Source organism: Squalius cephalus (assembly GCF_949319135.1).
Source record: "Squalius cephalus genome assembly, chromosome: 10".
Lineage (NCBI taxonomy): Eukaryota > Metazoa > Chordata > Actinopteri > Cypriniformes > Leuciscidae > Squalius > Squalius cephalus.
Genome location: NC_137131.1, coordinates 16141090 through 16156163, shown reverse-complemented (window position 1 = coordinate 16156163; position 15074 = coordinate 16141090). Strand labels below are relative to the sequence as shown.

The following is a 15074-nucleotide window of genomic DNA, read 5'->3' as shown; positions in this document are numbered from 1 at the left end:
TCTTTAACGAGCCGAAGAGAGTGCATGTCACAGTCACACCTATCTTTTTCAATTTGCACTGGTTGCCAATTGCCATCAAATTCAAGGCACTGATGTTTGCCTACAGAACAACCACTGGCTCTATATCCCTATACCTAAACTCACTACTTCAGAATATTAGTCTTTAGCCATTTTCAAGAAACAGCTAAAGACGCATCTTTTTCGGCAACACAACACATTCATACTAACACTTACTATTATATTCAGTATATCTATTAATTTTTTTTATTTACTTAAAACTTGCTACGTGTTCTGTGCTATGTGATTGTGTACTGTGCAAGACTAGCTGACTAGTCAGAGCACTTGCATATATTGTTGCCCTATTTTGTTGGTTTGATTGCTTCTATTGTTCTCATTTGTAAGTCGCTTTAGATAAAACTGTCTGCTAAATGATTAAATGTAAACATAAATGTAAATAACTTTTTAATAACAGAATTGTTTCTACTCTTTATAAATAAACTGTAATACAAACTGTAAATAATCAAACTACAATAATGACAAATTTATTTATTTATTTATTATTTATGACCGATTTATTCAAACATAAACTACATTAAATACATCACTAACATAAGTAAAAACATAACAAATATGTAATACAGTGCATATATTTAGCAAAATGCTCTTCTCTAGAGTTATTTTTCTAGCTAACTAGTGAGTTTATGGACAGTTAGCTTTCTTGGGGTAAGTGTAATGTTAAGTGACATTGAATAGCCTACAAGCTGTTTTATTGATGTCTGTCCCTGGTTGAAACACTGATTAAACGATTAGACAGGATTCATTTTGGTAAGCTGTAATGTATATTTCAACATACCTTCTGGTGTTCACCCATGTTTATTTTGAGATGTAGTAAAGAAGAGATTAGATGATCGGTTCACGTGCGCTTAATCCGTGCACTACACCGATCTGTCACGCCGTATTAAAGAGCGGCAAAAATCCAGAGCTAGTGTCCACACAGCTGAGATATTTAACTGTTATAGCTTACACTGTGTGAAATCGTGAAATAGATGCTGAACACAGTCAAAAGAAGCGCTAATTAAACATGTTTCGGTCACTGATTTCAGCCCTCCAAAACCATTTCGGTCTGAAATCGAAAATAGGTGTTTCAACCAAAGATTTTCGGTAGCCAAAATTTTGGTGCATTCCTTAATTATTACAATAAAGTGACAACATCCTGCCAGTCCAAAGAGGTTTTAAGCAAAGGTAATATATTCATGTTTTCTTATGCACTTACATAATGCTTTTGAGTGTTTATCAGCAGACTGTTTAGTCTATACTTAACTTGGCATTATGATTCTGATGAGGCCCTATGGGCTTTCATTTCTGCATGAGAGACTGCTGGGTTCTCTAATCTCAGAGAATGTTATGCTGTATGAATATTAAATATGTTTTTTTAAATAGAATTGCAAAATCAGCACACACCGCATAGCAAAGAACAACCTAATGTTAGCATTTGTGTTATACAATGTTATTTCGAATATTTAGTAAATTCAGATAAATTGGGCCTTGTTTAGACATTGAGATGACTGTCAAAATGTGGCCTGATTTGCCTGAATTCACCTTACTGTTGCTGCTAATGGAAATAACTTCAGTAGACTGTTCTACCATGGAGACAGCAAAAATGAGGACACAGCCACAAAAGACAAAAGAATTAGAAAAAAATAATAATATTTACAAGCATGTTCAAATATGATGTGTAGTTCAATACAGCTTGAACAGGTATCTGACAGTTTTATATAAATAGTTTCTAAATGCACAACTGTTCAAACCAGCTTGCAACAGAAGTGCTGGGGTGAAACATAATCTCTGTTTGCAGTGTTTGCACCTGTGCTCTTCTAACTCAAATGCACTTCAGTTCCTCTTAATTGCATCTAGTTGGTTCTATGTGACAATATGAGCTGTAAAAATGTTTTGTCAGGTAACCTAAATGTGGAAAATTCGAAATTAACTGTTTATAGTAAATGTGCACTATATCACTGTAAAAAGTGGAAACCTGTCATTTTTACCTTAGTTCACGCATATGTAAAAAAAAAGTCAGTTATACTCACCCTTATGTCGTTCTAAACCCGTAAGATTTTCATTAATCTTTGAAACGCAAATGAAGATATTTATGAAATGAGGGTCAGTAATTGAAGTTGGAATTTTTAATTTTGGGTGAACTAACCCTTTAAAGGTGCTATATGTAGAATTCAGAAACCCTTGTGATTAGCGATATCGCTGGCCGTTAAGTGAACTGCAGCCAAAGACTTACTGATCGTGCTCGCACTCGTGCACACACAATCTACAAGAGACTGAATGTGATTCAAGGCCCCGATATAGGCTACTCGTGGCGAAGTTCTTTTTCGTTCTTTGCTTAGAAGTAAAAAGAGGTTGAAAATACCTTTACAGCAGTATACTGTTAGCAAAAATACAGACGCAGCCCACGCTGCTGAGAGCGATATTCAGATGAATATGTAAATATGTGCTGCACACTTTCCTCTCAATAACAAAATAAACACACAACAAAAATGCCAGAGGTGAGAAAACAGCAGTCAAAAGAACGGGGGTAGAAAGTGTTGCGTCGTGTCTTTAGACACACTGCTTTATGGAGTGAACTGTTTCTCTTTCCTGTCACTGCCTACGGGCCTATGAATGGCTTCTGACAATGTTGCATGAAACCTCAAACAAAACATAAAAAGATTAAAAGAACTGAGACTATTTATGCAAATATAAAGCCTATTTAGCTAATTACGTCTATTACCATGAATTTTTACTATTTTAAAAACATAAAAAAAGAGTGACATGGGTCAATTTAAGGAATATAATGAATGGAATTACGGTTTGGGTTTTCTAAGGACATCTAGCTCTTAAGTCCATGGAAACTACTTAAAAAAATAGAATGGACCTGCATGGACTGGACTCATCATATAAGCCACTTTCATGTTTCATGTAATGGTAGCCTAAGGCTGTGAAAATGGTCTTCATTGTAAGAAACCATCAGAAAACAGAACTGCGTACAGGGCAATGTACTGTAATGTACCTTAAGAGCAAATGAAAGCAGTGGGATGCAGACCACAGGGCAAAACTCTGGGCAGCATGAGGAACAGCATTAGTCTTCTTATGTTGCATAGCATACAAAGAGCAAAACTCTAAATGTTACTCTAAGGATAGTAACATTGCATAACATTTTGAGTCTTCTATTCTGTCAAAATCACTGAGACATCAAACATAAGTATATGAGTAGCATGACATATTGCAAAAATAAACAGAAAATTAAGCACCTTGATACAAGTAGCGGGACATATACAACACAAAAACAGAAGGAAAACTTTCAAAAGTATGAGACTGCTTACACATTGCAAAGCTGTTATTATATAGTTAACTAAAACTGAAACAATAAAAAAAAAATTGTTACTTGAAATAAAATAAACATCATCTGAAATGAAATACAATAAAAGGCAACATGTTTCATTTTCCAAACTGCAATGAAAAAATCATTAAAATATGGACAATTGCATGTCAGTATGTCAATGATAATAAAATAACACTGCTGCAAACCCTAATGAGTTCAATTTACTCAAAACTTTCGAAGAAACTATATTTAAAATATAATTGTTTTAACTTTATAATTTCAATAAATTAGCTCAAGTCAAAATCATTAAAAATGTAATTTTTGTAATTTCCCAAATAAATCTGAATGCACATAAAACTGCACTTTTATTAAATACATGGGAGAAATTAAATGAATTGAACAAGGCCCATGTGAACATCAACAATACTCAAAAGAGCTAAAGCCTATTTTAACTTTGAATAACAACTATTGCATACCCTCATAAGCTCACATGCTTTGATCAAGCATACATAATTAAATTATTCAAACACAGGGACTTGTGGGTATTCCCCCAGCCTAAATTTTGTACTTGATCATTTTGAGTTATTAACACTTCAAATCTTATTTTTAGGGTTTTTGAAGCCAAATTTGAGTTCATCCAAAATGAGACTGTGACACTAAGTAGGACGGGACCACTTGATTGTTTTTTTATTAATGACAACACCGCTTATGACTGGAAGGAACTTTCCAAGAATGTAAATGAACAGAATGTGTAAAATTGTGTTCATTTTTAAAAATTGCTGTCACAACACTGATGAGATCTATTCATACAAGGCCAATTCACAGCTGTATACACAAGCTGATCCTATTCTGCTGATTGGACTATTTGTATTTAGGAGGCTTTTTAAGGCTGCACTGAAGGCATCTTGCTTGAAAAACACCTAGAAATCATCTTTTTTATAGGCAGACAACGGTTGGCATTTGGCAGCAGGACAGCACGTATCAGTGCCCTTGGTGACAGCCTCCAATCCCCCCTGCTCTCTCCAAGTTCCTGGAACAGATCCAGCAGGCCTTCCAACTCACTCCTCTGCTAGCAGAGGGCTATTTATCTCTTGACAGCCACAAGGCCCATCATACAAACATCTCTCCACCGGCCGTGCCACTCAGCTTTTGTTCAGCCGTCACGTTTTCTTTGGTCCTATTTTTCTGGCACTGCCACCCCTAATCTGCTTACACCTGTCCAGCAACTTATCTGCAGCATGCATACATTCTCAGAATATGGCAGCTTAGCATGTAAAGGGAAATAGCGTTGAGACTGAGAAATGCAATTCACAGCAGTTAAATATCTGCTTAAATGTTCCAGGAAATACAGAATGATGGACAGAACATTTTTGCCAAAGCTAACTAATAGAAACAAATACTGCAGTGTCCCTTAAGAACAATTTAAAACTTCTGGAGCTTTTGCAAAAGACATTTTGTTCTTTTGACAAAACCAGTATTTCTTAATTACATTACGCTCTCTTAGATATTCACAAAAAGTCTCAGTCATTAACATGTAATTGTAGTGTAAATTGTCACAATAATGGAAATTACATATAGTATTATAGTGTGAATGAATAGGCCAGTCTTAGCGACACCACATATTTTTGTGTACAGTAAAAAGGTAGAATATAAAAAAATTATGGCAGATTGTCATATCGGCACATTTTCGCAGCACTTTTCTATGTTGAATAAAAAATATTAAGACTGAGACAAATCCCAGACTAGATGTCAAGCTCTAAAATTACTTGACTAAATGGCTACTTAGCCATGATAAGAGGCTATCCTGGGTACAAGACTATCTTAACCTGTTTAAGTAAAGATGCAGTGAACCTGAATAGCATTTTAAAGGGGTTATATTATAAAAGCAGTAAAATTATTAAAAAGGCATGGAGTAAAATAAAGTTTTCAATTTATTGTCTCTCAAAACACAAACCAACAGACACCACCACAGCACTTAACACCTGTTTTGTATGCACTGCAATGTTTTTCTGTTCCATGAGGTCACTGAATACCACCACAAACATGAATTTGACAAAATGCCCATTTGAACTAGTTTGATTTGACTTGCATGTGTGAATCCCTGAAACAGATAAAAAAAAAAATAGAAGTCAGGGTGGTCTAAAGGCCCCCATAAAAATACCCATTCTGGTCTGAAACGGCACCAAAAATTACTGCTAGTTTGGCAGAGGAGGAAGATGCAGAATGCCTGAATTGCGAAAAATTGTTTTCAGGATTTGTTATAAAGGAGTTTGTTAAACACCTCATGACTCATGAGATATACAAATGAAAAACTTATTTTGAATGTATTTATTATTTTTTAAAAATACATTGCAATCTCAAAAGTATTTAAGCAAGTAGGCCTATACAATTTCAGCACTTTCTGTAGCAAGGGGCCACTTTTGAGGTAAATGGCCCCTCATCATAAAATAAATAAATAAATATCAGAAGAACAGCGTTCTGTTAATTTATATTCTAAGAAACTGTTTTGCGCCATTAATATTTAATAGGGGGGTTCGACATAGGCTACTTTGTAAGCAGACAATCACTTTTCTACACCGGGGCCTTTAGACCGTTGTACCCAAGGTGCTTAATCTCATGCATCTGAATATCATCACGCAATAGTGTTAAAATGACTTGGTAAGATTACTTACACTGAATCGTTGAGTAATTGTCCATTAGACTATTCTACAGATTGTTTGGTACTCCAGCAGTAATCCCAGGACGGATGTAGTGCTGAGACACGAGTCACATCACACGACGCTTCGGTCTGTCCTCCGCTCCAGCGTTTCCCTTACATCAATGCAGCACTGAACGGACATAATGCGCTGTGCTCTGACAAACTGTTCTACTGATGCCTTATTGAAATGACGCAAAAAATGTATTATGTTCAAAGCATTTAAGAACATGTGTATTGTCCTCCCGTTGATGTGGAGGAATGGAAATTCAAGTTCATTGCCAAAGATTAAATCGTATCTGCTTCTCTCGTTACGCATATTCAATGAAGCAAATAGACGGCTCTCTCGTGACAAGTGACATGTCGTGACGGGATAGAGTAAATAGCTACGGCCCGCTCGTTTCCTCTTGTATTCGATCCATCTGGCCCCTTGTTTCTGTTTAATGAATCAAATCCAGCGCGGTGAGACGGCGGATGAACGCGCGGCAGTTCCTCGGGATCTCAAGAGCGCAGCGCGAGACTCTGTCCCCGGTACCGGAGAGTCGGATCATCAGAGGGAGTGATCGGAGGAGAGGAGAGAGGAGTGGTCTGAGTGAGAGAGAACGTGCGAAGGAGAGTCAGAGAGGCAGAGAGAGAGGGAAACCGGTATGACGTGACTCCGATCTCTCTAACGACACTATTCTGCCCATCTGCTCAATTTTGTTTTTTGTTTTTTTTTTGAGGAAGATGGAGGAATGTCTCACTACCCTTGCAAAACTTTACAGAGATTACCAAATACGCCAAAATACCATAAAACTGTGGTAATTTGATGTCAGCCGCAAAACTTTGTATTCCACATTCTTAGATCACAATGAAAACCATATTTATATAGGCTACTGTGATTTATAAATTAAACTCAACATGAAATCAAAATGTTTTTTAATGTAATATTGCAGTATTTATTATAAGTGATTTTTCCATGCACATCATCATTATTATTTTTTTAATTCACGTGCCCTCAATGTTTAATCAAAGCAACTTTTACATCTCTTTTCTGATGATATGGCAGAATGGAAATAATAATAATAATGTTGTGTACAGATAAATTATTTACAGGGGTGCTTGAATGTTTGTGAACCCTTTATTATTTTCTATATTTCTGCATAAATATGAGACTAAAAGTAGACAAAGAGAACCCAATCAAACAAATGAGACAAAATATAACTTTGTCAATTACAGTTGTTATCGAAATTATTCAACACCCATTCCAAATCAGGTTTATTGGCAACATTTACAGACTTTCGGCGGTTTGAAATGAACAATTCAAACAAAAGTCATTCAAATAGCTCAATTAGGGTTTCCAAAAAATTCAACTGAAAATGCAACTTCTAAGTCAAAAGAATGATCTCATCACCTTTCACAAACAAGGAACAGCATACAAAAAGATAGCGAAGGCACTAAATGTTCCTAGAGACACCGTTGGAAGCAGTTCACAAGTTCAAAGTTAAAGGAACAGTGGTTACACTACCTGGATGGGGCAGAAAAGGAAGCTATCAACGGCTTCAACCAGATTTCTGAGAAGGCAGGTTCAGACAAACACTTGAGTGACTGCAAAAGACCTGCAGCAAGACTTGGTGGCAACAGGCACTGAGGTTTCAGCTTGCACAGTAAGGTGGCTACTAAACGCATGCGGTTTCCATGCCAGAACTGCAAGACGTACACCACTACTGACCCAAAAAGATTTAAAACATTGTAACTAGTCACGGGATCTGATATGCAGAGGAAGACTATTCCAAAGACATGGGGCGTCCACAGATAACTCCTTTGGTTGTCAACCGTGATTTGGGAACATGTAAGAGCAAACTCTGGGAAGATCTTAGAGGTGAAATATGCTGAAAAGAACACTCTGTCTACAGTTAAGCATGGTGGTGCTTGGTGATGCTCTGGGGCTGCTTTGCATCCTCTGGCACTGGAAACCTGGATCATGTGGAAGGCAAGATGGATTAATTGAAGTATCAGGAAATCCTAGGAGAAAACGTCAGTGAGGAAGCTGAAGCTTGGGCATCATTGGACCTTCCAACAGGACAATGATCCCAAGCATACCTCAAATTCCACAAAGGCTTGGTTGCAGAAGAAGTCCTGGAATATTCTACAGTGGATTCACAGTCACCTGACTTGAACCCCATAGAAAATCTCTGGTGGGATTTGAGAAAGGCGGTTGCAGTATGCAAACCCAAGAATATTACTGAACTGGAGGCCATTGCTCATGAGAAATGGGCTGAGATTCCTTAGAAACGCTGCCAGAAGATTGTGTCTGGTTATACATCTCATTTGCAGCAATTCATAACAGCAAAAGGGTGTTCTACTAAGTACTAAAGATGCTTGCCATGAAGGGATTGAATAATTTTGAGACTGCAGAAGTCATTAAAAGTTGCATTTTCAGTTGAATTTGGGGAAACCACTTGAAACATTTGTTGTGTTGAGCTATTTCAATAGCCCTTTTCACACATCGTCTTTACTGGTAAAATGACCAGTAAATGATCGGTAAGAAATCATGTGTGAACGGGACCTTTTCAAAAATACCGGTAAATTGGTTCCGGCAATTTACCAGTAAGGGAAGTTGTAACATTACCCGTAAATTACCGGTAATGTGCTCTATGTGAACGCGGAACGAAGATTACCGGTATGATCACGTACAACGTCAGAACGTTCTGACGTAAGAAGTCTGCTTTGGGCCAATCATAAAGTTATTATGGAGATGACGTGATTAATCAGCACAGTTTACAGTAAGATTTTTAATCATTTTTCTATCTAAATATCTGCAAAATGATCATCTTTGACCGTTGTCCCACATCTCGCAGCTTTTTCAACGTGCCGCGCTTGTGACCCAGCCTTCTTTTCCATTCATCAGTGTTGCGGCTCTGCAGTTGGATACTATTATGAGTGTCTCGTGTTTTTAAGAGTAAAAATGCGTTCTGTTTGATCATTCCCTTCTGCCTTTCACTCAGACGTCAAAAAATGCTGTCAGATTGAACAGATAGTGAAACTAAAGCGCTTCTTCTCATGCGGGCGGATGAAGACAACAGTGCGGCATTTAAAGATCACTTCCGATGACTGACATCACAGAATTTCTTGGTATTTTGGAGCTGATATGTGAATGGTCTCTTTGGTAAAAAGCCAGAACGCCGTTGCTTGTTTATACAGCATATTTGTGTATTTACCGGTAAAGTGATTCTGGAAATTTTACAGTAATTTACCAGAATTGCTGTATGAAAGGGGCTAATTACTTTTTTTGATTTGTTTATTCTAAACAGTTGAAAGTCTGTAAATTTTGCCAATAAACCTGATTTGCAATGGGGGTTAAATAATTTCGATTACAACTGTATTTATTGAGAAAAATGATCCAGTATTACATATATGTGAGTTGCAAAAGTATGTGAACTCTTGCTTTCAGGATCTGGTATGACACCCTTGTGCAGCAATAACGGCAACTAAACGTTTCCGGCAACTGCTGATCAGTCCTGCACAACAAATTTTAGCTCATTCCTCACAGCTTCAAATCTGAGATGTTGGTGGGTTTCCTCACATGAACTGCTTGATTCAAGTCCTTCCACAATATTTCAATTGGATTAAGGTCTGGATTTTGACTTGGCATTCCAAAACATTAACTTTGTTCTTCTTTAACCATTCTTTGGTAGAACGACTGGGTCGTTGTCTTTGTAGCATGACCCACTTTCTCTTGAGCTTCAGTTCACGGACAGATGTGCTGACATCATTCATTCATAATTCAAACATTCATTGTTCCCTCAATGATGGCAATTCATCCTGGCCCTGATGCAGCAAAACAGGGCCAAACCATGATACTACCACCACCATGTTTCACAGAGGGGATACGGTTCTTCAGTGTTTTTCTTTTTCCTAACATAACGCTTCTCATTTAAACCAAAAAGTTCTATTTTTTTCTAATCAGTCCACAAAACATTTTTCCAATAGACCAGCTTGTCCACATGATCTTTAGCAAACTGCTGACAGGCAGTAATGTTCTTTTTGGAGAGCAGTGGCTTTCTCCTTGCAACTCTGCCATGCACACCATGGTTGTTCAGTGTTCTCCTGATGGTGGACTCCCTGCAGGGATCCCTTGTGACCTTGTGGACTATTACACTTCTTGCTTTTGGTAGCAATTGTCTTGAATTTCCTCCATTTGTACACAATCTGTCTGACTGTGGATTTGTGAAGTCCAAACTCTTTAGAGATAGTTTTATAACATTTTCCAGTCTGATGAGCTACAACAACTCTTTTTCGGAGTTCCTCGGAAATCTCCTTTGTCCGTGCCATGATACACTTCCACAAACACATTCAGACTTTGCTAATTCTTTAAATAAAAAAATTAAGGCACTCACTAGCTACAGTATGTTTCCATCCACCTATTTGTATGTGCATTTTGGTATATCGCATCAAAAACTGCTGGATGGAAATGCCAAATGCACATAAATTCTAAAAATGCGCATAAAAAAGTATGCGCTCAATTGAGTCGGATACATTTTTTTATCCAATAAGAAAACATGCGCATAAACTCATTTACCGAATAAATTCCTCAATGCGCATCAACAAAAATCATGTGACTTTGTTTCAGTGAAGTCTGTTGTCGTGGTTTGGTATAATTCCCTCCCAGAACTCTCTTGCAAGACTGTTTTCCCAAACAGCAGCATCTGCCTCCGAAACCAAGATAGATCAAATTCTTAAATATATTTTTAATATTTTAGAATTTGACATTTCTTTAAAGCCAGTGAGGAACATAACCCATTGTATATGTATTTAGTATTTAAGTTTGTTAAATATTTGCAAAACCTACAGACATAAAGCGTGACCAATTGTAATGATTTATGAAAAAAGTAAATATGGAGGTTTCTGCCTGACAGCAACGATATTTTATTATACATTTGTCCATGACCTCCTCCTATCCAAGCCCACTGGATAAAAGTTCCCTGGTAGTATCTTGAATTTTGAAATGTGAACTTGTGAAAGTGCATTTGAGAGTAAGCTGTCTAATTTCAATAGCAATATTCCAAGAAATATTTTCTTTAATCTAAAATGACTTTTCATTTGATTTGCTTTCCATGCGTTCAAGGACTTCCTTTACAGATTCTGACAAGTCCACAAGTATGATTCTATTCTGAAAAGCAGGCTAAACTCCTAAATGGATTACATGGTCAGCTGCTTCTAGGGGAAAACACACACAATTTCCTTTATGTTCCAAACGTCATGACATTACAAAGTCTAAATAAACCTAGGTTCTGGGAATTGCTCAAGCATACTTAAAATAGTTTTTTTATAAGATTATACTTGAATCATAGCATCAGTTAATTAGTAGACAGTCAATTAGCAGTATAATGTTAGTAGAATCACCATTTTGTCCTTACAATGTTACAGTAACTACAGGTACAGGTCACATTAAAGTGAATTTTACATTTTTACATTATTAAAAATGACCATTATTAATTCACCCTCATGTGGTTCCAAACCTGCATTTTTTTTTCTTCTGTGGAACATAAAAGAAGATATTTTGAAGACCATTGCGAACAAACAACATTGGAGCACATTGACTTCCATTGTATAGACAAACATGTAATAGACAAATGTATAGACATTTCTCCAAATATCTGAAAAAAAACAAGGGAAGTTAAAACTTAAAAGAAAAGGTAGCTTCTAAATAAAAAGACAATGACAAAAATCAAAGAAAAAGTAGCTTCTATAAGCATCCATCTTGAATATGCTTTAAGCATCCTAAATAGCTACTACTATATCCCTATGTAAATGAAGCACCAAACATACACCTTCCTAATGCTCAGATGTAAATACTGTATATGTCTGTAAGCCAGGCTTAAGTTGTACAGTGCTGTTAACCACTTCAGCAATATCAGCCTAATTTGCATTTTTTGGTTTCATAAAAATTCCCACAGGGATACGTAATGACTACTTCATTAAAGATCTGCATAGCCTATATCAATCTACAGGGGCCCTTTAGTGCTTAGATCAGGATATTGTTTTAAATATGCTGCTAGCAGAGCCTTCTCAGTTTCATATGGCTGTCAAATCAGCTAACTGAAGTGAACACTCTGAAGTGACAATGAAATGTACCTGCTACTGAAACACATTTCACACCCAGAGATTTGTCTCTTCATCCTCTCACCTTATTTTATCTAACAGACATTCTTTTGAATGCAGTAGAACAGAACAGATCGGTAAATTGACACCAAATAAGACAATTTAGTCAAACGCAAGAGAACCCTGAGGGAATGAAGGGGGGGGGGGGTTATAAATGCATAAATTTATCTGTGAACTTTTCAGAGAAATTTATTCATTATGCATGAATGACAAAACGAAACAGGACATACCAAAGCATAACCATATATACAGTATGCTGTGTGAATGAGTATAGAAAGTTCAATATCGAGGACTTTATTTATCAGAAATATGTTCAGTTGGTCAAATATGGACTATTGTCTATGTACAGTAACATCAGAAGTAGTCTATGAGTATATATAATAAGTTATGAGTATATATAAAATAAATTCCTGGACTTTTTGGTCAGAAATATGAACAGAAATATGACATATTTTAACAAGTCATTTCATTTTCAATTCATCATACCAGAATCAAGGATCCTAAATCTTATGCAGTAACAATACTCAAGATGATATACCACTGGCCTCTATGGTTGAAAATTAAACGGGAAAGTGATTTTTCCAGGGATACAACTGATCAACTCATTTAAAATAAATGAAAGATTACACTAAATGAGGCATTTTTCAGAGGCATTTGTTATTGTGCTCAGCATACACGCAGCCCATTTCCAATAGTTTCCAATGATCTTAAATTATGAGCATGTAGATTATTGTTGGGGGTAAAAAAGAAAGAATCTGGACTTCTTTTAGAGCAGTGAAATGGACTGAGAAATACAGGGGGACAATAGACAATATATGCTAATGTGTTTTTGTATCACTACCCCAAGAATGCATAAAGGGGGTCAAATTGACCCGTATTCAACTCCTATGGAATTTTGACTCGACACAGTATTTTTGGATAATTTTTTTGTCAATCATAATTTTTTTTTTTTTTCTTGAAACATTATGGATTACTTAAAAGTCTGTAGTGATATTTTTGCTCTGAGCCAAGAAGACACCAACCCAGTGTTTGAATATGCATGTCTACTATATAGTATATGATAATATATAGTTGGTGAAAAGCATGCGAATGAAATGAGTAGTAGGCTATGTCTGAATTCACAGTATTCATAAAACAGTAGGCAAAAAAAGTACCTGGATAACCTTCTACTTCTGCCATGATTGTGAAGTTTACATCCAATGGAGACTTTACTATCAATAGACTATTCATAGACCAGCATGGGAGAGAAGTTATGAATGGCAGGGAAACAAAACAACTCACTCTATAGTTCACATGTAAAATGCTAAAATGCTAATGGTGGATGTAGTACATTCAGATGCATATACTAGAATACACTTTACAGTAGATCTAAAGAGTTTGTATTGAAAAAAAAAAAATTTTTTTTTGAAAAGAATACATTTCATCATTTCCAATGCATATATACAAGGAAAGGTTGTTTTTTTTTTACTTCACACAACTTTTTGTAATTTCTGTTGGGTAAAGAAGTACATAAACCACAATACCTTCAATGTACCAAAAAGTTGAACTGTGTTCTCAGGAAAATGGTATTATTCAGGTCTGGAAGTTTTCATGAGTGTTTGAAATATTAAAAAATTATTTGTAAGAGAAACTGTTAGATTAATTGTATGTTAATAATGACCTGTTATTGGGATCAATGTGTGTGAAATGTATCCTTCTTTCTAGGAACTATCAGTGAAAATGTTAAATTTTCTGGCTTAATACCAAGATTTTTCATTGTAACATTCACGAGAATTCAAAAGTTTGAACACTAGAAAGGTGCACACAAACTCATATCAGTCAAATATATTGTGTGTTAGATGACTCAATGACTTATTTCCTCAATAAAGTCATGAGCACACACATTAAAGGGTCATAACCCTTAAAGTCCCCGTGAACCGGAAGTTGCAAACGACTTTTCTCCAGTGTTATGACGTATTTCCAAGTGAAACGGAATATTGAACAGAGGGCAGGGTTTTACTTAGCGCTCCTCCTCTCAATCTCTCGCTCATAGCAGACTAACGGTTTGAGGGGAGTGGTTAAGCGTTTTCAAACCAAGCCGTCAAACCTACGTCATCAGAAAAAGACGCCATTCCAGACCGGAAGTAACTTTTCAGATTTTGATTAAAGATTACCATGGTAAAAAAAAAATTTTTTTTTATATTTACTTGCACGGATTAATTGTTCACCACAAGACTAGTAATATGCGCTAACAAAGTAAATAGGGTCAATTTTGATTTCATGGGGACTTTAAACCACATCCATTCAATAGCAAAACATGAGTATTTTCATCATTATTGATAATGACCACCGAGTATCGCTCATGGATTTTCCTCTCTCCCAGCACACATATCTTTTACAGCACTTTCTGGACCTGCAGGTGTATTTGGACACCACTTCTCTCTTCCACTCACTGAGGTGAAAATACTTTTGTTGGGAAATAAAGGCCCCCTAAGGCTCTTTACTGCTACTCCAAAATGGCTGTCTTCATTCCCCACCATTTCCTTCCGAAAATATCAGATAAAACAGATTGCTTTTGAAGAAACATTGCAGTCATAACAACTCAATTTCACCTTTCCTTTCTTGCTGTCACATAACATCATAATGCACAGGAAAAAACAGAAGGTGGGAGAAAAACACCCAACACCCAGTGTGAAACCAAAGTGATCCTTTATTTTCCAAAATGTTTCAGCTCAGTCAAAAACAATGGGGAAGAATTACTCACACATGCTTTCTATGTTGAATAAAGCTTACTCCCGATGCCACTGATGCCAAATGCCATTGGTTCTTGTGTCACATGGCCAATCGTGATGTTACAAGTTTAATAAGAAACAACCCTAATTGAGA

At 36.4% G+C, this 15074-nt stretch overlaps 1 protein-coding gene across 10 annotated transcripts in view; it reads right to left on the bottom strand.

Moving 5' to 3' along the window:
- lrrc7 (leucine rich repeat containing 7) overlaps window positions 1–15074 on the bottom strand; it is a 123971-nt gene that overhangs the window by 69350 nt on the left and 39547 nt on the right. For 8 of the 10 annotated variants that reach the window (XM_079883692.1, XM_079883701.1, XM_079883700.1 and 5 more), the window contains exon 1: window positions 6043–6648. The exons of the other annotated variants lie outside the window; for them this stretch is intronic. In XM_079883692.1, the coding sequence (XP_079739818.1) occupies window positions 6043–6067 (25 nt within the window). In that variant the 5' untranslated portion in view covers window positions 6068–6648. Of the gene's footprint in view, window positions 1–6042; window positions 6649–15074 lie in introns of those variants that run through there. 10 annotated transcript variants of the gene reach the window in all.